At 42.4% G+C, this 25,583-nt stretch overlaps 2 protein-coding genes across 3 annotated transcripts; both read left to right on the forward strand.

The window, feature by feature from the left end:
* Window positions 1-1,901: 1,901 nt before the first annotated feature.
* Window positions 1,902-15,966, forward strand: supt16h (SPT16 homolog, facilitates chromatin remodeling subunit). 2 transcript variants are annotated; one of them, XR_012987569.1, is made up of 24 exons: window positions 1,902-2,338; window positions 3,524-3,616; window positions 3,777-3,947; window positions 4,069-4,221; window positions 4,599-4,745; window positions 4,975-5,126; window positions 5,496-5,668; window positions 5,847-5,937; window positions 6,264-6,337; window positions 6,578-6,690; window positions 6,899-6,964; window positions 7,545-7,640; window positions 8,967-9,082; window positions 9,401-9,554; window positions 9,927-10,054; window positions 10,759-11,021; window positions 11,289-11,407; window positions 11,768-12,006; window positions 13,808-13,883; window positions 14,051-14,220; window positions 14,555-14,684; window positions 14,884-15,151; window positions 15,458-15,532; window positions 15,771-15,831. XR_012987569.1 is itself a non-coding variant. In XM_076288749.1 (24 exons), the coding sequence occupies exons 1-24, from the start codon at window positions 2,273-2,275 to the stop codon at window positions 15,878-15,880; spliced, it is 3,102 nt and encodes a 1,033-aa protein (XP_076144864.1). In that variant the 5' UTR covers window positions 1,902-2,272; the 3' UTR covers window positions 15,881-15,966. The 2 variants fall into 2 exon arrangements, 1 of the variants encoding a protein (XP_076144864.1); XM_076288749.1 differs by having other exon boundaries at window positions 14,884-15,010; window positions 15,771-15,966.
* Window positions 15,967-22,336: 6,370 nt separating this feature from the next.
* Window positions 22,337-24,965, forward strand: LOC143127822 (uncharacterized). Its single transcript, XM_076289539.1, has 6 exons — window positions 22,337-22,447; window positions 22,781-22,952; window positions 23,168-23,308; window positions 23,435-23,512; window positions 24,109-24,474; window positions 24,961-24,965. The coding sequence occupies exons 1-6, from the start codon at window positions 22,337-22,339 to the stop codon at window positions 24,963-24,965; spliced, it is 873 nt and encodes a 290-aa protein (XP_076145654.1).
* The last annotated feature ends 618 nt before the right edge of the window (window positions 24,966-25,583 follow it).

Raw genomic sequence — 25,583 nt, forward strand, 5'->3', positions numbered from 1 at the left:
GCTAAATAGGGGGTAAAATGAACTTTTCCACGATATTCTAATTTTTTGAGACCCACCAGAGGTTCGCATAATATGCTTGTTACAAACAAAGCAAATGCAGGGACAATTGAAGGCTGGCAGAGCTCCCACTATCCAAGTCCAGGAGGAGTGCAGCTTCCTCTCTGGTTAAAGGGACCCCGCGAGCTTAATTAAAATGGTAAAAAATAATATGTAAAATTGGGAACTTGTCAAAAAATTATGTCCTGCAAAAAAGGGTACTCGGAGGGTAAAGCCAAAGATAATAAATGCGTAGCAAGATGGGTCGTCCTAGTTCATGTCTATGAGGGCAAAGTGGAGTTCTGCCATAGACCTCAATGTTAAAAAGGGAGCCCGATCACTGCATAAATGGGGGATAGTGCCCCCCCTCGTGCGGGGCGTGTACTACTGCTACCCTATTTGCATACATTGCCGGGGACAGGAAATGGCCTCTCAGGAAGTATCTTCGTAATCAACCATCTTTGGTAAAGCCAGAGCCCGTTTACGGAGAGCCGGATCACTCCCTATTAACTCCATTGTACCTGCAATCTGCTGCAGTTCCGCTAGGGGCGATCACGAATAAGTGTAAAACAATGGGGGTCTATGGAGCTAGACGGCTAAATGTGTCTCTTTCACCTGGTTGTCGTTGAAAAATTGAAGATTGGATTATGATTTCTGCAAGATCAATATGGATTATAGGTCAAAAGTTGAATGAACAAGTACTTACGTCCTTTCGATTTCTTACAGCTTGGGTCATTGTTGCCCACAACACACTAGCTTTCTGCTAATGAATGACGTCATTGACGCATTTGAAAGGCTTTTTAGAACAAATAAGTGACTCAAAAAATATAATACTCAGCGGTGTGTATTTTTTCTGCCCCCTCTTTTGCATGCAACATTCAAATTTCTGGACAAAAAATTATATCCCGAGAAAAGTGGATTTGAGGGGTACAGCTCCATAGACCTCCATTCATTCTGCACTTATTCATGAGCGCCCTCATGTGGAACCAGAACAGGAACTGCAACCAGTTCAGAAACCGGAAGTTTCCCGAGAGTGGCGGTTCTCCCATTATTAGACATTCTCTGGTAAAGCCTTTAAAGGTAGCCAGAGCCGTATGGTAGTAGTGTACGAGCGCCGCCTGGCGTCTATCTCTGTACCCTGCTTAGAAATTGAACTATCAGGCCCAAATTCAGTACTCTGTCGCCTGGCGCAAGTCAAGTTGTCAAGGGCCCATGTTGCTACTTCTCAACTTTGCACATCTGACAATTTGAATTCTGTGGCCCTAAGAATATTCAGCAATCTTCTTTAAGGAAAAAAGACATGGGGATTATGTAGTGTGATTTAATATTTGTCCTATCTTGTTCCTGGGTCTGGTCTATCCATCTGCCTTGAAAATCTAAATGTTTCATTATTTTTGACTTGCCAACCGCAGCCGCATGTTTCATTATTTTCGACTCCGGCCAACCGCAGCCAGTAGCAGAAGACATGGCGGGAAAACATGTGAGGGCGGGAAATTAGCGCATGTTGCCCCTGAGATGAGAGGGCGGGGCTAACTGCATCCCCCACAAAAGACAGATGAGAAGAAATAGCATTTTTTTGTTATTGAAACATTGTAATTTACGATGTGTAGCCTTCTAGCCATTACTACAAATAGTGAACATGAATTATGTCAGTTCCAAATCTGTATAATGCCGTTTATTTGCATGGAAACAAAATGTAAAAATTAGGGATTTAAAATCCCAGTGAAATAAATAAAAATGCGCGTTTGCTTACATGTATAGTTAGAGAGAGCATGAGCAAAAAATGACGCTCTGTGTTCTGCTGCAGATAAGGGGAGGGATGGAAGAGGGAGGGGGAAACAGTGAAAGGGGGATTAATTGTAACAGGGACGTATACGCGTGGTGGCGTGGAAAACAAACAGCAGCTTATTTAGCCGTTTATTTTCCATAACACATGTGGTCAGTTTTGGAAAATAATATTTTATAATATTTGTATTTATATTGGGTAATTTTAAGTGGTTGCATATGCTTACTCATTTTAATTAACTTGCATCCGGAAGACGGATATAATCTACATTTTACGAGTGTCTTCAAGATCAGTCTTTGACATAGCCAAGAGAACTCAAGGAAATACAGAAAGTACTGGTGGCAGCTAGCAAACGTAGCTAGCATCGAGGTGTGGAAAGTGCGTGTGTGAACACTCATCCGGCCTCATCAGAAGCCGGGAGCTGGAGTTTGGGAGAACAGAAGTGTCGATATGGCGGTAAACTTGGACAAGGAAGCATACTATCGTCGAATCAAGCGCTTATATGGCAACTGGAAGGTAAAAAATACGTTCAGTATTGACAAGAAATTGGTTCTGTGTAGGCTCTTCGAAACAAACTACATTAAATCTTCCTGGGTGATGCTGGCTTTGACGTGCGCATAGTAATTGTTGTCGGTGCAGGAGAGCGAGTGGTGCGGCTAGATTGGTGGCTAGAATTAGGAACGATAACGTTACAGGCCTTCGTCAATACTTTGGTGTTGGATAGCAAATTTAAGCACTACACATGCACAATTGGCGTATTATCTTAAGAGAAATAACGTTATTCCGTGGATGTGTTGAGGGCATATTGTTGTTTTACGTTCATAAAACTGCACAATAAATGCACCACATCTTGCTAGTTGGGATGCTAAAATCATCCAAGTGAAGTCATATAACCTAACCTTAGCTAGCTAACTTCGCTGGCTGTTTTGCATTGCACTGCTCTTCCAACGTTGGTGCTAGCTACGTTATTGTCCACTTGATTTGTGATTGCTAGCTACGCACATAGCGAACACACTGGGTGGTCGCAGCTAATTTTACTTGTTTTCTGGCTGATATTGCTTCAGAATTTCTAATAACACAAAACACTGAACATGTATAACGTCAACTAGGTGTATATTAGAAGGCCTTACTAGCAAGCATATTAGCAAGTTATCTGGTCTAAACACGCATAGCATGGCTTTCGTTAGCCAGCATGATGGGGACACATCTGCGCGGTTCTCCGTAATGGCTATTAACATTAGCATATAAAAAGTTATTTTAATGCAGTCTCCATGTGTCCAAATGCTGTCTCTTTTTAGAGACAACTACATTTAGAGCTGTGGTAGTGATTTGTTTTGCAAATCGGTGGCTAATATGTATTGTCTGAGATTAAAAAGACGTGTGACTTTTGTGTTGCGGTACTGAACTTGTATCGCTAGCTATACACGGCTAGTTAGCCATGTTGGCTACTTTGATGGCCAGGTTTGGTCACCTGTTACAGCCACCACTGCAGAAACATTTGCTTCATTATTGTAAGTTAAGTTAGTCACTACATTGACGTTACACAATTATACAGAAACTATGTCGATACATTGAGACTATTCTAGAGTGGGTATGCATGATACACTTTCACATTCTATCAATGGACGCTCATGCTTTTGTAGCACTTTCAAGTTGTCAGCTGAGTTTTGGGAGATACATTTTGTTTTCTCTCTTTTTCAGAAAGGAGATGATGATTTTGGAAAGGTTGATGCCATCGTCGTCTCTGTTGGGGTTGACGAGGAGATCGTCTATGCCAAATCGACTGCTTTACAAGTAAGTTGACACACATCCCTTTGCTATTGTGTGGTGGGTAATCACTTGAGTCATTTAGTGTAATAAAACATGCAAAAGTTCTTGTTTCAAACTTTGTTAATGCTTTTGAAATTACTTTAGACATTTCAAAATGTGGTGATCTGTTTTTTTCCTTTTTCAGACATGGCTCTTTGGTTACGAGCTAACAGACACCATCATGGTTTTCTGTGAGACAAAGATTATCTTTTTGGCCAGCAAAAAGAAACTCGAATTCCTGAAACAGGTCCAGGTCACCAAGGGTAATGAGAATGCCAATGGACTTCCTCCAATCACACTGCTGGTCAGAGAGAAGGTATCAGTCTTATTTGTCAGTTTTGCTGGGTCAGTGTGGCCAGAAGTCAAGATTCATATGTTGCAATATGATATGGAATGGTTGTATTGGTCCTATTCTGACTGCTGATCCCTCCCCTCAGAATGAGAGCAACAAGGCCAACTTTGACAAAATGATTGAGGCCATTCGTGGCAGTAAGGAGGGCAAGACCGTGGGTGTCTTCAGCAAGGACAAATTCCCTGGCGAGTACATGAAGAGTTGGAACGACACCATCACAGCCGAGGGACTGGAAAAGGTGAGAACGGAGATGGAGACAGTGGGCAAGAAAAGTGTGTGTGTGGTGTGTGGTGTGTGGTGTGTGTGTGTGGGGAGGTGCAGTGTGGGAACTAGAAATGGAGGTGGCAGAAGAAGACACCTGACCGACAGAAAACAAGCCTTTAATTGCAACTGTATTGTCAGTAAGTTTGTATGCAGATACATGTGTTCCTGCTTTTTTTATGCAAACAAGATTGTTGTGTTTGTGGCAGTGTTGAGCTCTGACATGTCGGTATGCTTATGTACATGTATGTCATATAGTTATACATTTCCTTACATTGTATTTCGGAAATGTACATAATGCATATCTACACAGATTACACAAACTACAGCATAAACATGTTTTGTGTGTGTTAGGTTGACATCAGTACTGTAGTGGCGTACACCATGGCAGTGAAGGAGGATGGCGAGTTGGCTCTGATGAAGAAGGCAGCTGCCATCACTAGTGATGTCTTCTCCAAGTTCTTTAAGGAGCGCGTCATGGAGATTGTGGATGCAGATGATGTAAGGATGTGTGTGTGTGTGTGTGTGTGTGTGTGTGCGCGCCTGTGCATATACACCAAACATAAGAAAATGGGTTTTATTTGTTGGTTATGTATATACATCCATGCCTACAACTACACATTTTTGGATGACAACTCCACCTGCTATATACAGTATTGTGTATAGATGTATTACTCGGTATGACCTCATGGCTCTTTCTTGTCTTGTCAAATCCGGTCTGGCCCATTAGAAAGTGCGTCACAGCAAGCTGGCGGAGTCTGTGGAGAAGGCAATCGAAGATAAGAAGTACCTTGGCGGTGTGGACCCCTCCACTGTAGAGATGTGCTACCCGCCCATCATCCAGAGCGGAGGCAACTACAGTCTCAAGTTCAGCGTAGTTAGGTAAGGTCTTTCTGTGAGTGCATTGGTCACAGCTTGTCTTTTCAATACTCGTCTGTCCATCTGTATCCCTTTCACCCTCTCTATCTTTATCTCGAGGCTTAAAGTCCTCAGGCACCGTGCCTGAATTCAGGCGTGGGCCTTAGACTGTAACATTTGAAAAGAGCTATTTGTGCTTTTTAACTGTATTAAAAGCTACAATGTGAAGTGGTGTAATGTTATTTGTAAGAGTATATGTGGAATAGTAAACATCATGTACAGAGCCTGTTTGGGCCTCAGGTCTGAGTGGCTCTGAGTCAGGTCTTTAAGTGTGTGTGTGTGTGTGTGTGTGTGTGTGTGTGTGTGTGTGTGTGTGTGTGTTTCTCCCCTTAGCGACAAGAACCACATGCATTTTGGGGCCATCACCTGTGCCATGGGCATCCGTTACAAGTCGTACTGCTCCAACCTGGTGCGCACGCTCATGGTGGACCCCACACAGGAGATGCAGGAGAACTACAACTTCCTGCTGCAAGTGGAGGAGAACCTGCTCAAAGAGCTCAAACATGGTGAGGACTGGGAGAGTTAGGTGTGTGTGTGTGCGTGTTGTTTACTTGTGCATAAGTGAGTACATGATGTGCAGTATAAAATGAAATATACCTTTATAACTGTTGCATTGGGAGTAAGTGAGTGTGAGGGGGTGAGCGAAGGGGGTTAATGGTATAAGTCTGTTCTTGTCCCTTACAGGAGTGAAGCTGTGTGACGTCTACAATACAGTGATGGAGTTTGTCAAGAAAGAGAAGCCAGACCTAGTGAGCAAGCTCACCAAAAACCTGGGGTGAGTAGAGTACACAGTAAACCCTTTTCTTTCTTGCATTATAGAATTTCTATTGCACAATTACATAGAAGATAGAAGACACATACATAGAGGCATAGAAAAAGAGCACAAAGTTTCGTTTTGAAAAGTCAAATTAATGAGTTTCTATCACATGCACTCACCCACACGCACTTCCTGTACACCATTTCTGACTCTTGCAGGTGTGCTCAAATGGCACTCTTTAACACATACACACACTTCCTTTACCTCGTCCTTCTGGTGTGTGTGTGTTCTCCAAATTCACACACGTAAGCAAGCCTTCAGTGGTATTCTGTCATCTGTTGCAGGTTTGCCATGGGAATTGAGTTTAGAGAAGGCTCTCTGGTCCTCAATGCAAAGAACCAGTTCAAGCTGAAGAAAGGTAACAAGGGCAACACACCCCATTCTAATGCAGGAGCCCATTTTCTCTTATACATTTTTGATTTTTGTCATGCAACTGGTTTTCTTGTAGAGCCATGCTGTCACAACACAAGGTTTTAATTTATTACGTCTTAATGCATGATTGCAAAATATTTATTTGTGCGTTTCCAATAATTCTTCCAAAGTGCGCGTTCGGTTCGAATCACCCTTTTAACAACTCTGTGTGTGTATGTGTGTGTAGGTATGGTTCTCAGTGTGAGCCTGGGCTTTGCTGATCTCATCAATAAGGAGGGCAAGAAGGAGGAGCAGAAGAAATATGCCCTTTTTGTTGGAGACAGTGTTCAGATCAACGAGGTGAAAAGCCACACATGCATCCAATATAGATACTTTTACATATGCATGCATGCATATGTATGTACGTACGTACGTACGTACATATGCATAGTTTTTCTTCAGTTTTGTGGTTTATGCGCTAATTTTATTTAGCACATTGTAGGTTAAGTTCAGAAATAATTGGTTTGTGCATTTGTGTGCATGTGCATGGCTTGTGTTTGTTGCTCAGGAGGATGCTGCTACTGTTCTTACTCCAGTGAAGAAGAAGATAAAGAACATCGGAATCTTCCTCAAGGTAAGGCCCACGTATCGCACTATTCCCCTTCCCAGCCACCAAATTGTTAGGCTGGCGATACGCTTGTTTTGAACAACACAAACGCATCAGGGCGGCCACTTGTAGCCTGCGTCTGTTAAATCCATATGCAAAAATGAACGCAACACATCCACGAGATGCAATATTTACATGAAGCGAGGGCCAGTAGTATAAGTGCAGTACCTACCAGTACATGAGCACGCTGGGCCAGGTTTATTTGCGACTCTGTGTCTGAATTCTGAGGTCTGCCCTCTAGCAGAATCCTCCAGTACGACGTGTAGTGCCCTCGTGGAACATGGGCACCACAACGCAGACAGTTGTGTGCGCAAACGTGCGTGAATGCTTGGTCAAAAAGCAAGTATATCCCCAGCTTTAGTCATTTATTTTATTATTATTACTAATAAAATTATTACTAAATGATTGTTATGTCTAAATTGTTTCATTTGTCTCTGCCGGTCTCTCAATGTCTCTGCCTGTGTCTTTCTTTAATTCTTTCATGCCCCCCCCCCCCCGTACTCTTTCGCCAGTGTGTAATGTTGTACTCTCCTCTGAAATGTTCTAGGCTGACGATGAGGAGGACGAAGAGGAAGACGTAGACGACGCCGAAGAACTTCTGGGCAAGGGCGCTCGTGCCAGCCTGCTTCCCGACAGGACCAGGGTACGTGTAAGTTAGGGTGACTGCGAGAGTGCGTGGGTTTGCATGTGCATGCATGTTGTGCCGTGCCGCGCCCACGTACACTCAGTGGTTTGATAGAGATTTAAAGGTGGGGTCCTCCAAGAGGTTTCGAGAACTTCGCTTTGCTGACAGTCAGGTGGTTGTTGTGCTAAAGCTAAGTGTTAATACTATCGGCTGCAGCAATTAATCAACTAGTCAATTATTTGACAACTGTTGAATTAAAGGTGCAGTCAGCGATTTGTACACTATTTCAAGACCTTAACATTTGTCACATTAAAGAGATCTCCTCACAACCCGCTAGCTGCCCATTCAGTGAGAAAAAAAGATCCGGTCTGTGATGTAGGCAGCCCAGGATCCGAAAACTGGAATTAAAATGGGGGTAGCCTGTCCCCCAAACAAAAACAAAACCTTAGCCTTTTGTTGAGTTTCTATAGGAATACTGAAGGGACAGGTGAGCTATCTCCCTGGTGTATTTTGACTATTCTTTGGTTAAAGTACATTCTTTTGGAAAGAAGTGTCTGCTAGTAAATTTAAGCAGAGTAAATATAAACATGAATAAATGTGACTTTCTGCGCAATCACTGATTGCACCTTTTAATAGCCAACCATCGGTTTTGTCAATTCTGATTGCAGCTTGTTAAACTTTTAATATTTGTGTCTTTACTCACCTCTTAATGACTCCTCAAATACCTTGCTTTGTCCACATGTGAAATCTGTTTGGTTTACAATATTGGGTTTTGGGAGACATTTGATTGGCTTTTTTTTTTTTTCCTCTCACCGTTTTGTGATTGTTGTGACTAATTAAGTAATTGAGAAAATGGAGATTCATCATCATGAAAACAATTGATAGATGCAGCCATAGATCGTACACATTCTTGGCTGTAGAAATGGAATACAAACAAGAGAACTTGGAATGGGCGATTTCAACCAATCAACTATGTTGTTGTCCTGTTCCCTTAAAAGGAATGGGATGGTGTATTGGCTGATCAGTGCAAATATCAAATAGCACATCTTATATCCTTAGCTAAGTTCAAGGACTCACCTTTAAAGTTAATGTTAACTGTTAAATGTTATCTATTCAATTTATTAGTGAAAGTTGTACATTTATGTGTTATGTGGCAACTTTTGGGGCAATGTAACTCTAGTAACACTACCATTTTGAAAATAGTTTGAGGGAACTGTCATTTTCTCCACCACTGGTGTACAGTCTGCATGCTGGACTGGGGAGGGCTATGGGTTAGGGCATGTGCATGTGGTGTGGAGAATGATGAAATTGGGGTACGTGTTGACTGCTCGTCTGATTGGTCAGAATGAGATGACTGCAGAGGAGAAGAGGCGGGCTCACCAGCGGGAGCTGGCCGAACAGGTCAACGAGGAGGCCAAGCGCCGTCTCACCGAGCAGAAGGGAGAGCAGCAGATTCAGAAGTAAGTCATGAAGGAGGGATGGATGGGTGGATGAATGAAAGGGGATGAGTGGATGAAGGGGGATGAGTGGATGAAGGGGGATGAGTGGATGAAGGGGGATGAGTGGATGAAGGGGGATGAGTAGATGAAGGGGGATGAGTGGATGAAAAAGGGAATGGATGGAGATACTGGTAGACTGTGGGAAGCTAGTTGTCACCATTGTTGCCTATGTGACTGTAAGAATGTATGTAGAAAGTTTTGGAAGGAGAGTTAATTGTGCTTCAAAATGTATCAATCAATATGAATACAGTTGAAATGAGTGTCTGTTCACCCACCCAGGGCCCGAAAGTCGAACGTGTCGTACAAGAACACGTCTCAGATGCCGCGGGAGAAAGACATCAGGGACATGAAGATCTTCATCGACAAGAAGTACGAGACGGTGGTCATGCCTGTTTTTGGCATCGCCACGCCCTTTCACATCGCCACCATCAAGGTAGGCCTCCACACGTACACATTGTAATTTATTTACATATAACAGGAACAGTGCACAAAAAAACATTATTAGATGTCTTGTCCCAGGTTGTAGCAAACTGCTAGTTTCCTCCCGTAGTCCCTGGGCATGTAGACGGTGCAATAAAATGCAAAGTATTTACAGTATACAGTACAGATACAAAGTTATACAAATCTACAGACATTATTGTCCCCCCATCCCATCTGAAGCTAAAACTAGACCCCCCCCCCACACACACACACACACACACACACACACACACACTTAAACTCAGATATAGGCATGTTCAAATGATTCATAGATGTGCACAACTGTCTCATTTTCTCTCCTACCCTCTCTCTCTCTTGCGTGTAGAACATCAGTATGTCCGTGGAGGGCGACTACACGTACCTGAGAATAAACTTCTACGTGCCAGGCAGCTCTCTCGGACGACAGGAGGGCAACATCTTCCCCAACCCAGACGCCACCTTCGTCAAAGAGATGTGAGCCTGCTCACCTTTTTCATCTTTCTTTCTTTCTTTCTTTCTTTCTTTCTTTCTTTCTCTTTCTCCATCCTCCTCTCCCTCTTCTTCCCTCCATCTCTTTATTTTTGTTTCTCTATCTTGTCTCGCTCGCCCTCTTCTTTCTCCTTTCTTTCTTTCTTTCTTTCTCTTCCCTCATTCCCTCTTTCTTTCTGTTGCTATTCTCCTGTTCTCTTTCTTTCTTTCTCTTCCCTCATTCCCTCTTTCTTTCTGTTGCTATTCTCTTGTTCTCTTTCTTTCTTTCTCTTCCCTCATTCCCTCTTTCTTTCTGTTGCTATTCTCCTGTTCTCTTTCTTTCTTTCTCTTCCCTCATTCCCTCTTTCTTTCTGTTGCTATTCTCCTGTTCTCCTTCATTTCTGTTTTCTCCAGCTCTCATCCTCCTCTTCTCTCCTCATGCCCTCCTCCACTGCACTTCTTCTCCAACACACTTCTCTTTTCTTCTGCTCTTTTCCCCACCTCTTCATTTCTCATCCACTGTGAGTCTGGTGAAAATATGAAGAAGCTCTTTTTTTTTTCTATAGCGAAACAAACACTGAAATATCTTAATTAAAGAAGATCTCTAAATCTGCCATTCACACTTCTTTGCTTGCATGTGGCAAGTTGAGCCTTCTCATTGGCCATCCCCATATGTCCATCTCTCACCGTGTCCAATCCCTGTCCTCCAGCACGTACCGCGCGTCCAACCTGAAGACCCCCGGCGACCCGTCGGTGCCCTCCACCAACTTGCAGAACGCCTTCCGCATCATCAAGGAGGTGCAGAAGCGCTACAAGACGCGCGAGGCCGAGGAGAAGGAGAAAGAGGGCATCGTCAAACAGGACTCGCTGGTCATCAACCTCAACCGCAGCAACCCCAAGCTCAAGGACCTCTACATCCGGCCCAACATCGCCCAGAAAAGGATGCAGGGCTCGCTGGAGGCCCACACCAATGGTGAGTTGGTGGATGGTGTTGGCGGGTCGTCATTCTCATCTGAGGGCGGGAGTGTGTGTGTGTGGGGTTCCGTTCCGATTGTTGTCAACATTGCCCAGAAGAGTGTGCAGGGCTCACTCAAGGCCCACACTGACATTGAGTCTGTGGGTGGATGGTGTTGGCTGTGAGTAGAACCAAAGTGTGTGTGTGTTGGGAGGGGGGGGGGTGTAGTAGACTAGGCAGTGCTTATCTGACCAACTGTGTGGTGCACTTGACTCTTTCTCCTAGGATTCCGTTTTACATCGGTACGTGGGGACAAAGTGGACATCCTGTACAACAACATCAAGCACGCAGTCTTCCAGCCCTGTGACGGAGAGATGATCATTGTGTTGCACTTCCACCTAAAGGTGTGTGTGTGTGTGTGTGTGTGTGTGTGTGTGAGAGAGAGATTTTGATATACTTGGAAAGCAATCTTTGAAACATTGTATCCACCCAGACATTTTTATGTGTGTGTGTGTAACCTTGCATGCTACCTCTGCAAAATAATTGCCCTTCTGGGACAAATAAAGTGTTACTACTACTACATGTCTGACAAGCAAGTTTTGTATCATTTATCGTGTTGGTGTACAAATGCGCAGGCATGATTTTGTGCACTTGCCTGATTTTCTTCTCCATTTCTCTACCATTCTTCCCCCCCACCCCAAACCCCCACTGTCTGCCTCCTCCCCTTTGCTCCCACTCCCACTCCCACTCCCCCCTCCGTCCAGAACGCCATCATGTTTGGCAAGAAGCGCCACACGGACGTGCAGTTCTACACGGAGGTGGGCGAGATCACCACGGACCTGGGCAAGCACCAGCACATGCACGACCGCGACGACCTGTACGCCGAGCAGCTGGAGCGCGAGATGCGCCACAAGCTCAAGTCCGCCTTCAAGAACTTCATCGAGAAGGTCGAGGCGCTCACCAAGGAGGAGCTTGAGTTTGAGGTGCCCTTCCGAGACCTCGGGTGAGTGTGTCTCTCTCTCACACACACACACACACACACACACTCACACTCACACACACGCGCTAACATTCTCAAACAGCCCAACAAAGTACAACAAATGCATTAGCACACATAATAGCTCCAATATACACACCCAGATGCTGAGGCCCTACCTACAGAAATGTAGATTTAACCCATTTAGGCCGGGAAAGCGTATATGTCGATTTCCGCGTATAAGGTTTTTTTTGCACCAATTATCGGCCTCTGGGCCAATGAAATGCATCAGAATAGACACGAGGGAGTGTCGTCATGTTCCTCGTGACATTGTTTTGAAATTTCTTCGAGCAAGCATGGAGGACTTTGATAACGAGGAGATTTCGGAAGGTATGATTTTGAGGAGATTCTTGGCTTCGATGACATTATTGCTGATGACTTTGAACGCGCTCTCCCCTCCCTAATGTTGCCTGCTTTTGACATAGCCCTGGTAGGCTACAAAACTTGTACCCTACTGATTCTGTTTGTCTAATTGATGGATTTAACCCCGATTCGGATTAGGCTACACCTGCTTTTAAAAGGCGGAACATCACTGCAAAACGTGCGCTGTATTATGTAGCCACTCTGCGTCTTTTTATGTGCACGTTCACATTAAATCCATTTCACCAACGTTATCAAGAGAATACCGTAACGTTTTATTTTGAGCACTTTCTAGGTCTCACTCATTGGATCAAAATAACAGAAATAGCGAACTCCAAGTTATGGTAGGGTAAGTTAAGATATAAGCACATAGCCCGTTAAACATGACCAAGGAAAAAGTCAATGGGACAACACACAATGCCACGGTAACCTACCTAGGCTATGGAATTGAGAATGAAAGCTAATTACTTTCACGTTTTTTCTCAAAGTGACAGGCACTCAATTAGACCTACATATCACCACTGTAATGTCATTAAAGACAAGTGCAATAGTTTAAAAATCAATATGTATTCAAATGACTGAATATTTTTTCAGTTTTTTATGCAGATCATAAAATACTAACAAAATATATAAAGTTTATGAATTCAAAATATGAAATAGAAACATGACAAGCCATCATTTTGTGTGTGTATGGAGGGTTGAGCAGAGACTAGGATCACCACTACTGTGAATAATCACACGGTATTCATTATTACTGATAAGTGTCAAGGTGGTGGTGGCCCCAATTTGCCTATGTTCTTGTAATATAATAAACACAGTTACACTTTTTGAAACTATTTCAGCTTGTGTAGGCCTATCAGTAATTTCTGAACATACCAATAATACATATAACCAGGCAGTAGATGTCAACCAGAATGACAAGCTGTAGAAAATTCACTGGTTTCTGATAAAATAGTGCTGTTCCTGCACTGACACATTACCCGTTTTATTTTTGTGAATGTGTAACTAAATAAACCCAATTTCTTAGCAAAGCCACAGGTATAAGCTCTCAAATACTTTTTAAATGTTGTTCCTATCTGCTACAGAGGCTGAGAAATCAATCATTAAGTAGGCGTTGACACAATTGCTGAATTTCCAGAAAAACTTCAGGTTTTAGGGGGTTTTCTGAAATCACCCTTAGGTTTTACAGGCATTTTTTCCAGGCGTTTTAGGCCTAAATGGGCCAGCCTTAACAAGTGTGTACACACACACACACACACACACACACACACACACACACACACACACACACACACACACTTTAAGCTTGCATTTCAAAGAAGCAAAGCTTCAAAACCATACCTTAGCATACTGTTAAAACCATTCCTAAGCATACCGTTAATGTGTTTTTTGTGTTGTATTTGTGCAGGTTCCAAGGTGCCCCCTACAGAAGCACTTGTCTCCTGCAACCCACATCGAGTTCCCTCTGCAACACTACTGAGTGGGTTAGTCTCTCTTTCTCTAGCTCTATCGTGTTCGTGTGTGTGTGTGTGTTCGTGTGTGTGTTCGTGTGTGTGCAGGGGTAGGCTGGAGTATAGTGATTGTGGTTTCCGTCCCTCTTTAATATTGCTCCTCATTAGTGCATCGCTGATTCTAACGTTATCGCTCCCAGCCTCCATTTGTGGTCACTCTGGATGAGGTGGAGCTTGTGCACTTTGAGCGCGTGCAGTTCCACTTGAAGAACTTTGACGTGGTCATCGTGTACAAGGACTACACCAAGAAGGTCACCATGATCAACGCCGTCCCAGTCAACTCGCTGGACCCCATTAAGGAGTGGCTCAAGTAAGACTATCTCAAAGCTTTCTTCTTTCTATCTCAAAGCTTTCTTCTTTCTATCTCAAAGCTTTCTTCTTTCTATCTCAAAGCTTTCTTCTTTCTATCTCAAAGCTTTCTTCTTTCTACCTCAAAGCTTTCTTCTTTCTATCTCAAAGCTTTCTTTCTTTCTTTCTTTCTTTCTTTCTTTCGCCTAGATTTGAAGGGCGGGTCTACTTTTCAAGTTGTTATATTTTGATTTTGTATGAAACAAAACAGTTAAGTGGGTCTTTTTTTAAAGATTGTCTCAATTTTTTCCCATTTATCCTTCATCTGACTGGTCGGTGTCTCTCCCCCCCCCCAGCTCTTGTGACATTAAATACACAGAGGGGGTGCAGTCTCTCAACTGGACGAAGATCATGAAGACCATTGTGGACGACCCGGAGGGCTTCTTTGAACAGGGTGGCTGGTCTTTCCTGGAGCCTGAAAGCGAGGTGTGTGTGTGTGTGTGTGTGTGTGTGTGTGTGTGTGTCTGTGTCTTTACTTTGTCCCTGTGGGAAAGATGCTCAAAGAAAATCAATGTATTCGTGTTTGTGATTTGATTTGTTTGTACGTTGATTACTATGATTAATATTGACCAAAAATGACTTGTCCTGAAAATAGGAAATTCTACATTTGTGTATGATCTTTTAGGGTAGTGGAGCGGAGGACGACTCTGAGTCCGAGATGGAGGATGAGACCTTCAACCCCTCCGCTGACGAAGAGGAGGAAGAGGAAGAGGACAGTGATGAAGATTACTCCTCCGAGACCGAGGACTCAGGTAAAAATCAAATCACAAATACACCCACACCCTCAAGTCGTGCTTTCTTTTCTTTTCCAGCTGCCTAGCTCTAAGGTAGCGCTGAAAATACATTGGCTGAAAAACAACCCTGGGATTGTGTGTATATACTCTACTTTAATGGTATTGTGTTTGTAAATGTTTTTTTTTATGATATGTTTATTGTCTAAAGTGACTTACAATATAAATAGTGTCTGCAAGGAAGCATACATGTAATTTAATAGTGGTGTGTGTCTGCAAGGAAGCATACATGTAATTTAATAGTGGTGTTTGTCAGGTAGTATTTATTGTTATACTTCCAACATACTTTTCCAACATGGCTTGAGTGCCCTCATTTGTAAGTAGTGTTAGATAAAAAGCATCATCTTAATAAATAAATGTAAGAATAAATGGTTACTCAATTTGAATTTGTGTGTGTGTGTGTCTCAGACTACAGCGCGTCTCTGGGCAGCGAGGAGGAGAGTGGCAAGGACTGGGACGAGCTGGAGGAAGAGGCCAGGAAAGGTCACTACCACTCACTCTGTCCATACTGCTGTTGCTTGCGCTTTCACTCCCATTCTAGATTTTATTTATGTATTTCTTGGTCCTCTAGTCGATACCCCTTGCATACATAACTTATAGTTCTATATTGATCCCCTTTGTTTCCCTGGTGCATGTATTTTTCTGCTTAAAGTATTATTATTATTATTATTATTATTATTATTATTTTAACTTTGTTTTTCCCTTTCTCGTTCTGTCTCAGCGGACAAAGAGAGTGTCTATGAGGACGAGGAAACCGCCAACAGAGGCAAGAGGAAGGGTCGATCGTCAGCTCCTCCACCTAGGCCACCTAGCAAGAAACGACGGCACTAGATCTTTCTCTCTCTCTCACACACACACACACACACACACACACACACACACACACACACACACACACACACACACACACACACACACACACACACACACACACACACACACACACACACGAAAACACACTGCCAAATTTCAGCCCCCTCCCTGTACAGGCACACTGAGACACATTGTGTACATAGCTATGGGCGCCCCCCTGTGGCAGACAGTTGCATTACTCAATACTGATTTTTGTAACTGCTGCTGGTCCAAGATTCTGGTCATCTCTTGTCTCCTCTCTCTTCATTCCTTCAGATCATCTCTCAGGTGTGTGTGTGTAAGTAAGAGAGTGTGTGTGTGTGTGTGTGTGTGTGTGTGTGCATGAGTGTATCAAACAGGGTTTTATCAAGAACTTTGTCCCAGGTGGCTCTTTTTTTCTAAACCAGTAGGACTAGAATTATTTCTCTTCTTTATTTTTTCATGTGTTTTTTTTTTTTTCTGCCAACAATTTTATGAGGTGTAGTAAGCGTCCTGTCTGCAGCACTCCCGCCTGGCGCCCTCTTGCCCTGCTAGTGGTTGAGAGTGGAGCATTGTGGATGTGGAGTGGGGAGAGAGGGGGTCCACTATGTGTTGATCAGGTTTGTTATTGTTTCTTTTTGTAATGGGGGAGAGGAATTGGGGCGAGGATATTAAACACACTCACATACATGCGGATCAGAAACACACACACACACACACACACGCTCACATTCAATATAAACACACTTTTCCCCATCTTTTTGTGTCTGTTCATTCTGGAGTGTTAGACTCATATGTTTAATTAAAAGGAGAACTTTTTTTCTGTTTGATTTTTTAAGAAAAAAATAAATACAATTTAAAGGAACAAAGTTGTGGATTTTTCATTTATTTATGTAGTAGTATGTTTTTACGTGCCTAATCCAAATTGTATTTCAGAAATGAAGTAGTGCATAAAAGGAAGAATTTCTTATTTAAATAACCCCCAGTAATCCAATATTAATACATTTATATTAGATTAAATTCAACTTAATTGTCATTTTGCAAGTACAAAGACTGCCTTTACTATCCAAAAGGCATTGAATGAGCAGTCTCCAAACAGGTCTCTGATTTCCTTTCACAGAACAACCTTCTGGATCCAAATCAGTCAGGGTTTAAAAGCGGCCACTCTACCGAAACGTCTCTGCTGTCTGAAGCCTTAAAGGAAGCCAGGGCGACCGCTTTGTCATCAGTACTCATTCTGCTTGACTTATCGGCTGCCTTTGACACGGTTAATCACCGCGTCCTTCTCTCTATACTCTCTAACTTTGGAATCTCCGGCTCTGCTCTCTCCTGGTTTGAATCCTACCTCACAGGACGCTCGTTTTACGTATCATGGCTTGGACAGCTATCTGCACCTCACTATCTCAGCCCAGGGCTCAGTGATGTAGCTATCTACACCACCTCCTTGGGACAGATTATCCGTTCGCATGGCTTCTCATACCACTGCTATGCAGACGACAGACAGCTCTGTCTGTCCTTTCCACCTGATGACCCCTTGGTCTCGGCACGGATCTCGATTGCCTCTCATAGCTACATGGATGAAGACACACCACCTCCAGCTAAACCTCTCAAAAACTGAACTGCTGGTCCACCCAGCTAAACCTACCATACACCATGACATCAACATCAAATTTGACTCCATCTGTTTCACCTACCAGGGCTGCAAGGAGTTGTTCTTGACAACCAACTAACCTTCTCGGATCATGTTGCCTCGGTCGCCCGGTCGTGCCGTTTCATAATCTACAACATACGGAAAATCAGGACTTACTTGAAGATGCTACCCAACTCCTGGTTTAGGCAATAGTCATCTCACGATTTGACTACTGCAACGCCCTCCTGACAGGTCTCCCAGCCTGCACAGTGAAACCCCTTCAGATGATCCAGAACGTGGCAGCACGCCTGGTCTACAACCAACCCAAAAGGGCACGTTACCCCGCTGCTCATCCAGCTACACTGGCTACCTATGGCGGCCCGCATCAAATTCAAGGCTCTAACGCTTGGCAACAAAGTAGTCTCCGGTTCTGCTCCCACCTACTTGAATGCCCTCATACAGACATATGCTACCTCCAGACTGTTGCGCTCCTCAGGCGAACAATGTCTAGCTCTGCCTCCGGTACGCTCAGGCCAATCTAAACTTTTCTCATCTGTTATTCCTCGTTGGTGGAACGCACTGCCAGTTCCTCGAGGGCAGGGACATCCCTCTCCATTTCATGAAGACCCAGCTCTTCAGAGAACATCTCTTGTAGCACTACTTACAACTAGTCTTGCTGATCCTAGCACTTACCACCTGTCTTGAACTGACACTCAACTGCTTTAAAACAGCACTCACTGATGCACTTATTCTTACTGTACTTGAGAGAGAGAATTGCTTTAAAACTTAAACTGTTTACCATGTTGTTAGTCGCTTTGGTTAAAAATGCATCAGCCAAATGTAATGTAATGTAATGTAAAATGCAGTTTGCGTCTAACCAGAAATGTAAAAGGCAGAAAAGTGCAATGTGATATACAAAGTATAGATGGATGGTGCATACACAGGACATCAAATATAGTACGGTGTGGACAGTTAGTATACAGTTGGTTTACAGAGACTGTTTAACAGTAATATAAATTAAATATAAATATGTCTGCAAAATGTTTGTCCCTGTCAAGGTTGCCATGGTCATGGACACCTTAACCCTTGTGTTGTGTTCGTTTCCTGTTTATAGTTTTGTGTTAAATGACCACTGCATTATAACTTGTTATAAATCCATAGTAACACATATAGTATCATCTAATGTTGGGATAGACCTTTGTATCACTATCAACTTATGATAGTACCAGTTTTGAAACACAGAAACACATACAGTCCACCTGATCAATAGGTATGTTATACACTGACCATTTTCTCACCCATTAATTTCTAATGGCCGGTCATTTTTTGGTTGGTTGTCACCGGGATGCAGAGTTCAGTAGGGTGACAGTGGCAGGGAAGAAGCTTCCTCTGAACCTGCTGGTTCGGGTGCGGAGAGACCTAACGCCTCCCAGAGGCGAGTGGGGTGAACAACAGCATGTGGTTGGGGTGAGAAAGGTCTTTGATGATGCTGCACGCCTTACACGGGCATCGCTTACCCTGGATGGCCTCGATGTGAGGGAGTGAGGAACCGGTGATGCAGTTTTTACTACCCTCTGCAGTGCTTTCCGGATGGAGGCAGAGCAGTTGCCATACCAATCTGACAGTTGATGAGGATGCTCTTGATGGTGCAGCGGTAGAAGTTTACCAAGTACAAGCACCATGTAGGCCTACATGTCGTAGGTGAAGCTGACTACTAAATGTATTTTTCGCTAAACTAAGTTTTGTGTTCTGAATGCCTTTTTCCGATAGGCCTACCGCATGGCATAGTCCACCTTACCGTGATCACGGAATTCATAGTTTACCCACCTCTTATTTTACCACTACATCCCTGGCTGTGAGGTTACAGCTTTTCTTCATACAAAATATCAGGAAATACTGACCCAACTCTAATTTTCACAACTAAGTTAAAGTTCAGTTTATTGTTTTCAGCAGTGCGCGGCTGCGCGCCATTAGCTCTGGCACGCAAGTTGTCACTGGCGCTTCTCTGCCCTGAAAAGAAAAAGATGATTAGAGACCAATAGTCCAGTCATTTTAGGAGAAAGGGTTGAACAAATTGCAACACAAGCAAACTTAACTGATTTTGTATCCTCAATATGTTCTGAGTAAGGGAAAAAAAGCCCCGACGAATCCCAATAGGGGGAAGTTTAGAAAAAGACCTAAATATACCCTATTCATGCGCCTATACAGAATTTTTCTCACGGAAATAGGGGAAAAAAATTAACCTTCACATATCACCATGAAAATTACTGAGTTGATTACTTACATCAAGACAAACAAAAAATGTATTATAAGATTTTTGAAATTGTTTGTTAACATGGGCAAACAGGGCATAATGTAATTATGTATAGCTAAGCGACCCAAAACAAATTGCAACATTTGACAAACAAATTGTCCAAGGCATGGAGGAAGATAATACATGTCTTAACTGGTATTATATCTCATCTAGAGGGTATATTCTTATAGAAAATATATAGTTTATGGTGTTTAATTTGTTTTCCCTGGACAGTATAGGCAAAAATGTATCCACTTTACACTAGATTCGCCTTTACAGAATAGAGGGCAATGTATTGTGCATGGCATAGAGGAAGATGGGAAATGTCTTAAATGGTGTTATATCTCCTCCGGAGGGTATATGCTTTCAGAAAATATATAGTTTATGGTGTTTAATTTGTTTTCCCTGGACAGTATAGGCCAAAATGTATCCACTTAACACTAGATTCGCCTTTACAGAATAGAGGGCAATGTATTGTGCATGGCATGGAGGAAGATGGGAAATGTCTTAAATGGTGTTATATCTCCTCTGGAGGGTATATGCTTTCAGAAAATATATAGTTTAGGGTGTTTAATTTGTTTCCCTTAATAGTGCAGGCCAAAATGTATCAGCTGTTCACTTGATTTGCCTATACAGAATAGAGGAGTATGTGTTATGCATGGTATGGAGGAAGATGGGACATAAGTTGATTGATGCTATATTTCATATACAGTGCATATACATTTAGAATATGTATAGTTTTGACTGTTCTATGACTTTGGTAAAACCATGACCCATGCATAGGCATGCATTGTTAATTATTAATTTTAAACTATATTTATTAGTATAGCATTTTTGCCAGATGTCACAACAATAGAGTCACTTGGAGGCTAACTGCAGTTATCCCATCTGCACCCTTCTGTCGAATTAGGACATGATCATGTCCATCTTCAACTTTGCCTTCACAATTTTCCTGCATTCATAAACATACTGTGCTGTCCGATTATTGTTTTAGACAAAAATTGTGCAAAGTAAAGGGGCATCATACAGGCCCCTCTGATTGGACAGACAGTATATCAGTCAACCCCTGGGCAAGGGGTCAATAACTATAAGACTTGAAAAATGATGGACTGATACTTTAATGTGATATACTGTATGTTTCAACGACCTCTAAATCAGATTACGTAAACACCAAAACCAATTTCCTAGGCTGAATAATGCTTAACTATGTGTTTGTACAGATTACACATTGTGGAACACTTACATGCAAAAACACACTTGATGCACAAGATTCAACAACCATTTCTATTGATTCAAAGGGCCACAATGTAAAAATAGACACCAATTTTGCAACAAACCAGTCTGAAATAAGCCAAAGAAATTCACTCTTTGAAAATAAAAGAATGTTCCTCAACAATGCAAGATTCTAAAATTCCATGTATAGTTAGATGGGGTCAGATATTCTTTAGAATGTGTATTCTACAACATTCTAATTACAGTTTTGTCAGTATTTGCTGAAGAATAATGCATAAAACAACCCTCATTTTAACATATTTCCACCAACTGGATTTTCATGGTCTTTTACTATGGTGTAAAGATCACCAATTGAAATATAAAAATGTGAAAATAAATTCTGTTGCAATTAGTTTTGGGTCAGACCTTTGCCTGGACTATTAGCTCCGTTGTGGTATTTATACAAATTAACTATACGTAATTACATTATGCCCTGTTTGCCCATGTTAACAAACAATTTCAAAAAACTTATAATACATTTTTTGTTTGTCTTGATGTAAGTAATCAACTCAGTAATTTTCATGGTGATATGTGAAGGTTAATTTTTTTCCCCTATTCACGTGAGAAAAATACTGAATGGGCGCATGAATAGGGTATATTTGGGTCTTTTTCTAAACTTTCCCCTATCGGGATTCTTTGGGGCTTTTTTCCCTTACTCAGGACAAATTGAGGATTCAAAATCAGTTAAGTTTGCCTGTGTTGCAATTTGTTCAACCTTGACCCCTATTTTGGCTTAAAATGACTGGACTACAAGGTACTTTCCAATCTCGCCAGCACATCTGGATGTTTATTGTTTGGCGCAGTAGGCTATTCAACGGTTAATAAAACGATACAGAAATGAAAATGAAAAGAGAAGAAATGTGGGGGAAGTCCTGACATGTTTGCCCTTAGACAACAACCATGTATAAAGATCATCAGATCTACTCCTTCCAGTCAATTCAAGAGATAAAGAGGATGGATAATCAAGAAGTATTTGGGCTTATTGAGTGCTTTAGGAACCGTTTGAGGAAGCTGATTATTGTTGAACCCCTTATGGATCATTTGCATTTTCTTAAAGATGACGAAAAAGAATTGATCAGAGCCAAGATGACCACCAAAGGGAACTTGTGTGCCGTTGACCAGCTCTTGGAGACCATCACGAAAGGGGTTCGCCCACTGGGTTGGTTCATGGAATTCATAGATGCACTTGAAGCAGTGGGGTGTAAGCATGCCGCCAGCTATATCATAAACAGCCCCCCTAGCCCTTCTGCGGAGGCCGAAAATGAAATTGCTAAATCTCCTCCGATTGAGCCTGGTGAGGAGGATGAAGACGCGAGATGTTTGCGTCAGCTGCTACTCTCTTGATATTTTAACGGAAGAAGATCGTGTAAATGTAAGTAGCCTTACATAAGCCACTTTTTTATTATTATTATTTCCATTATTGCTGCTTTGGGTCTGTCCTAGCACGCGCGTGCCTTTTGGTGCGTCAATGCGAATCGTTCTTCCGACTGCAGTTAGTTTAATTGCGGTTCGTGTGGACTTTGATGTCCAGTGAATTTAATGTATACTTTTGACCCCCTCCTCCCCATTATCCCCACCCAGAAATCACCCAGTTCACCTTTTTAGCTAGTTTCACTTTCATCTGGGTGTCTTAGCAGTGAGCACAATGATTCCTTGCAGAGAGGTGGTCTGTAGGCTAGTGTTTTGTGTTTTGTTGTTATTGTAGATTCTCACAGAAATTGAAAATAAAGGAAATATCAGCGGTGCCCGTTTACTTCTCGGAAGAGTTGTGCGGAATGAGACGGGATGGTTTTCCACCTTCCTCAGGGCATTACAGAAGACCGGCCACCCCGACCTGGTCAAGGAACTCTTAGGGGAGGATCTGGTTGACAACGAGGGTAAAAGCCTGTGCAAAAAGGCCACACGTTATTAGAATCCTGTTGATTCCAGAGTCATATAGAGCTTTATAAGGCTCTAGTTTATTCTATTCAAGCTATTCAAGGATTCATAGGGGGGAATAAACTCAATTCTTATTGTATTATACTACAATTTAATGAAAATATATGCCTTGAATCTTTCTCTAATGATGGTGACAATCCCTGTGGTCAAACAGATGCCCAGGAAGCGACACAGGACCCTGACACAAAAATCAGAGCTACCCAGTCAGAGAGATGCACTAGTGCCCTTGGTTTATCCCAAAGCAGCAGCACAAAGAGTGTTACAAGGCTGCTCTATGACTATCTGGATGACACTGGTGAGATAAGCCACATCAGTCTACCCCTTGGCACCCAACACTTGTTCTTTCTTTTTCTGTTTTGTAATGCAGTGTTGACGTTTAGCTATTTTGGAAAAAAAATCCTATTTTTCTCTGTTGACTCAGAAATGGATCTTTATACTGATCCTGGTGAGCAAATTCAGCAGGCCAGTGGTAATGGAAATAAGGATGCCCGCATAATAGGTAAAACTCTCTCTCACACACACATACACACACACACTATTTTCAATTCTTGTTGATCTCCTGCACACAGCCACAATTAGTTTTCAAGATTAAAAACAAAACAAAAACTGAAAGTCCACAACTGAACTGAAAATCACAGGTGTTTTTGACAAATGATCAAATGTAGCTGACACTAGATACTTGGCACCATACTATTGTTCCTCCATTAACAAAACATGCCAAACCCCCATTTTTACACACAAACATAGAAAATAATGGTAAACTCTATATACGGTCTGAAAACTTTCTGTACACTGTAGAGGACATGTAGCCTATAGCCATTGCTTGTATAAAACTTAGTGTAACACTAAGGGCCCTAATTTGAATGAGCAAAGTGAAGTCTTAATTCCATCTAAAGCTATTTAATAAATCAAATGGCTAATTTAACACCATAGGCCAGACCGCAAGTTACCGCAAACACTGATGAGTCAGCTTCGTGCTCCCTCATGCCACATGATAGCTATTCATACATTAGAAGTTTGCTTGTTTATAGACTTTGTACTTTTCCCACTATTTGAATTTGTGCCCGGTGTGTAAGGCAGTTTTGCCTGTTTCAGATGCCCCTGTGGAAGCCCCAGGTGCAGCGCTGAAGTGCCCACGAGTAGATGGTGGATTCATACCACCTGTAGACAGCCACGCACAGCCACCTGGCACACGCTGTGTGGTCAATCGTTTAGCCGCTTTGGGGGTGGGGCGGCATTCATCAACCCGCTATTACTATCACCAGCACCATCATCATCACCATGCATCATCGGCCAGTGAGGCGCTCGCTGGTGACGACCGGGAGGCAGACAGCGATACGGATACGGATACGGATGCTGATAGAGATGAGGATGCTGAAGAAGATGTGGATGCTGATGCTGATAGAGATGAGGATGCTGAAAGAAATGAGGAAGCTGTTGAATGGGATGATGATGGCCAAGGCAATAATGACAGGGGTTCATTTTCTGGTTCGGACCAAGACTCACCTGGCTACCAATCGTATGATGATGATGATGATGATGATTATGATTAAAAATAAAAGAAAACAAAAAATTTTCTTAAAATCTCTCAAAATTAGAGGTGCACCATGTAGGTTTTTCCCAAATATAAATAATACCAAAGATTTAACCATTAAAATGTATTCAGCTGCAATACTGAAATGTAACTACAGTAATGACCCAAAAAAGGTTCCACTGTTGTATTGTGAGATTAGATAAATCACCCAAATATGTTTTTTATTCCTCTTTTTACCCAACCAAGGGAGCCAATAAATGTGGAGGGTGCTGTAGTTGTTTGGTCTTGGTGCATTTTTCTCTTCTTTCCCTTGTTTGTCTTTCTGACAACCTTTGTATTTTTTTCCTTTTTGAATAAAAAAAAAACACATTTGTGGATTTTTCATGTATTTGTGTGTGATGCACTTTTTGCAGGATAAAATCTGGGAATAACTCACTCTGGTAACAGAGAAGGTCCGCACACTTGCTCTCCGTTTATTTTCTTTTATTTGACTTATGAATAACTTTGAATTGAATTAAATAACTCACTCTGGGCCATATTTTGAACCCTGACACATGGCGCAAAACTCGTTTTCCACCCGGCGCAAAGTATATTTTCTTATTTTGCACGTTTATTTTTTAAACAATGCGCACAGGGGTGTGGCAATTAACAACTTAGGGAGTGGCTTAGCCATAGTCTACAAATCCCTATTGTACACCTGGTCAGAAGTCTATGGCGAGTTGTTTATATGTTATTATGACCGCCGCGCATGTCCAAATGTTTTGCATGTTTTTCGCATGTCCAAATTTCCGTCAAGGATTCCCGGGACACTGAAAGACCGGGGTAGACGAAACTTGGTGGGCATGTAGCCCCACATGGATAGCATGGAACCATCGCTTTTCGTTTTGATCTGTAGCCCCCCCACCGCTGGACCCCCTGAAAGGAGGGTAGGGCAGACACAGTTTTCTGTGAATATCTCGAGAACCGTAGGGTTTAGGAGGACCAATTTTTTTCCGTATGTTTGCCTCCAGGGGTCATGTTAACCCATTCCATGTGC

This window comes from Alosa pseudoharengus, unplaced genomic scaffold (assembly GCF_046254945.1).
Source record: "Alosa pseudoharengus isolate Yale_2024_CS ecotype anadromous, Long Island Sound unplaced genomic scaffold, YU_APseudo_1.1 YU_APseudo_1.1_scf_17, whole genome shotgun sequence".
Taxonomy (NCBI): Eukaryota; Metazoa; Chordata; class Actinopteri; order Clupeiformes; family Clupeidae; genus Alosa; species Alosa pseudoharengus.

What these genes read in the sequence shown, in the direction of transcription:
- LOC143127822 (XM_076289539.1), top strand. Translation starts at nt 22,337, where the DNA reads ATGAAATTGCTAAATCTCCTCCGATTGAGCCTGGTGAGGAGGATGAAG. An exon ending in TGACTATCTGGATGACACTG is followed by an intron (nt 23,309 to 23,434) that starts GTGAGATAAGCC and finishes CTGTTGACTCAG; the next exon opens with AAATGGATCTTTATACTGAT. An exon ending in TAAGGATGCCCGCATAATAG is followed by an intron (nt 23,513 to 24,108) that starts GTAAAACTCTCT and finishes TGCCTGTTTCAG; the next exon opens with ATGCCCCTGTGGAAGCCCCA.
- supt16h (XM_076288749.1), top strand. Translation starts at nt 2,273, where the DNA reads ATGGCGGTAAACTTGGACAAGGAAGCATACTATCGTCGAATCAAGCGC. An exon ending in AGATTGTGGATGCAGATGAT is followed by an intron (nt 4,746 to 4,974) that starts GTAAGGATGTGT and finishes CTGGCCCATTAG; the next exon opens with AAAGTGCGTCACAGCAAGCT. An exon ending in GCTGGAGGCCCACACCAATG is followed by an intron (nt 11,022 to 11,288) that starts GTGAGTTGGTGG and finishes TCTTTCTCCTAG; the next exon opens with GATTCCGTTTTACATCGGTA.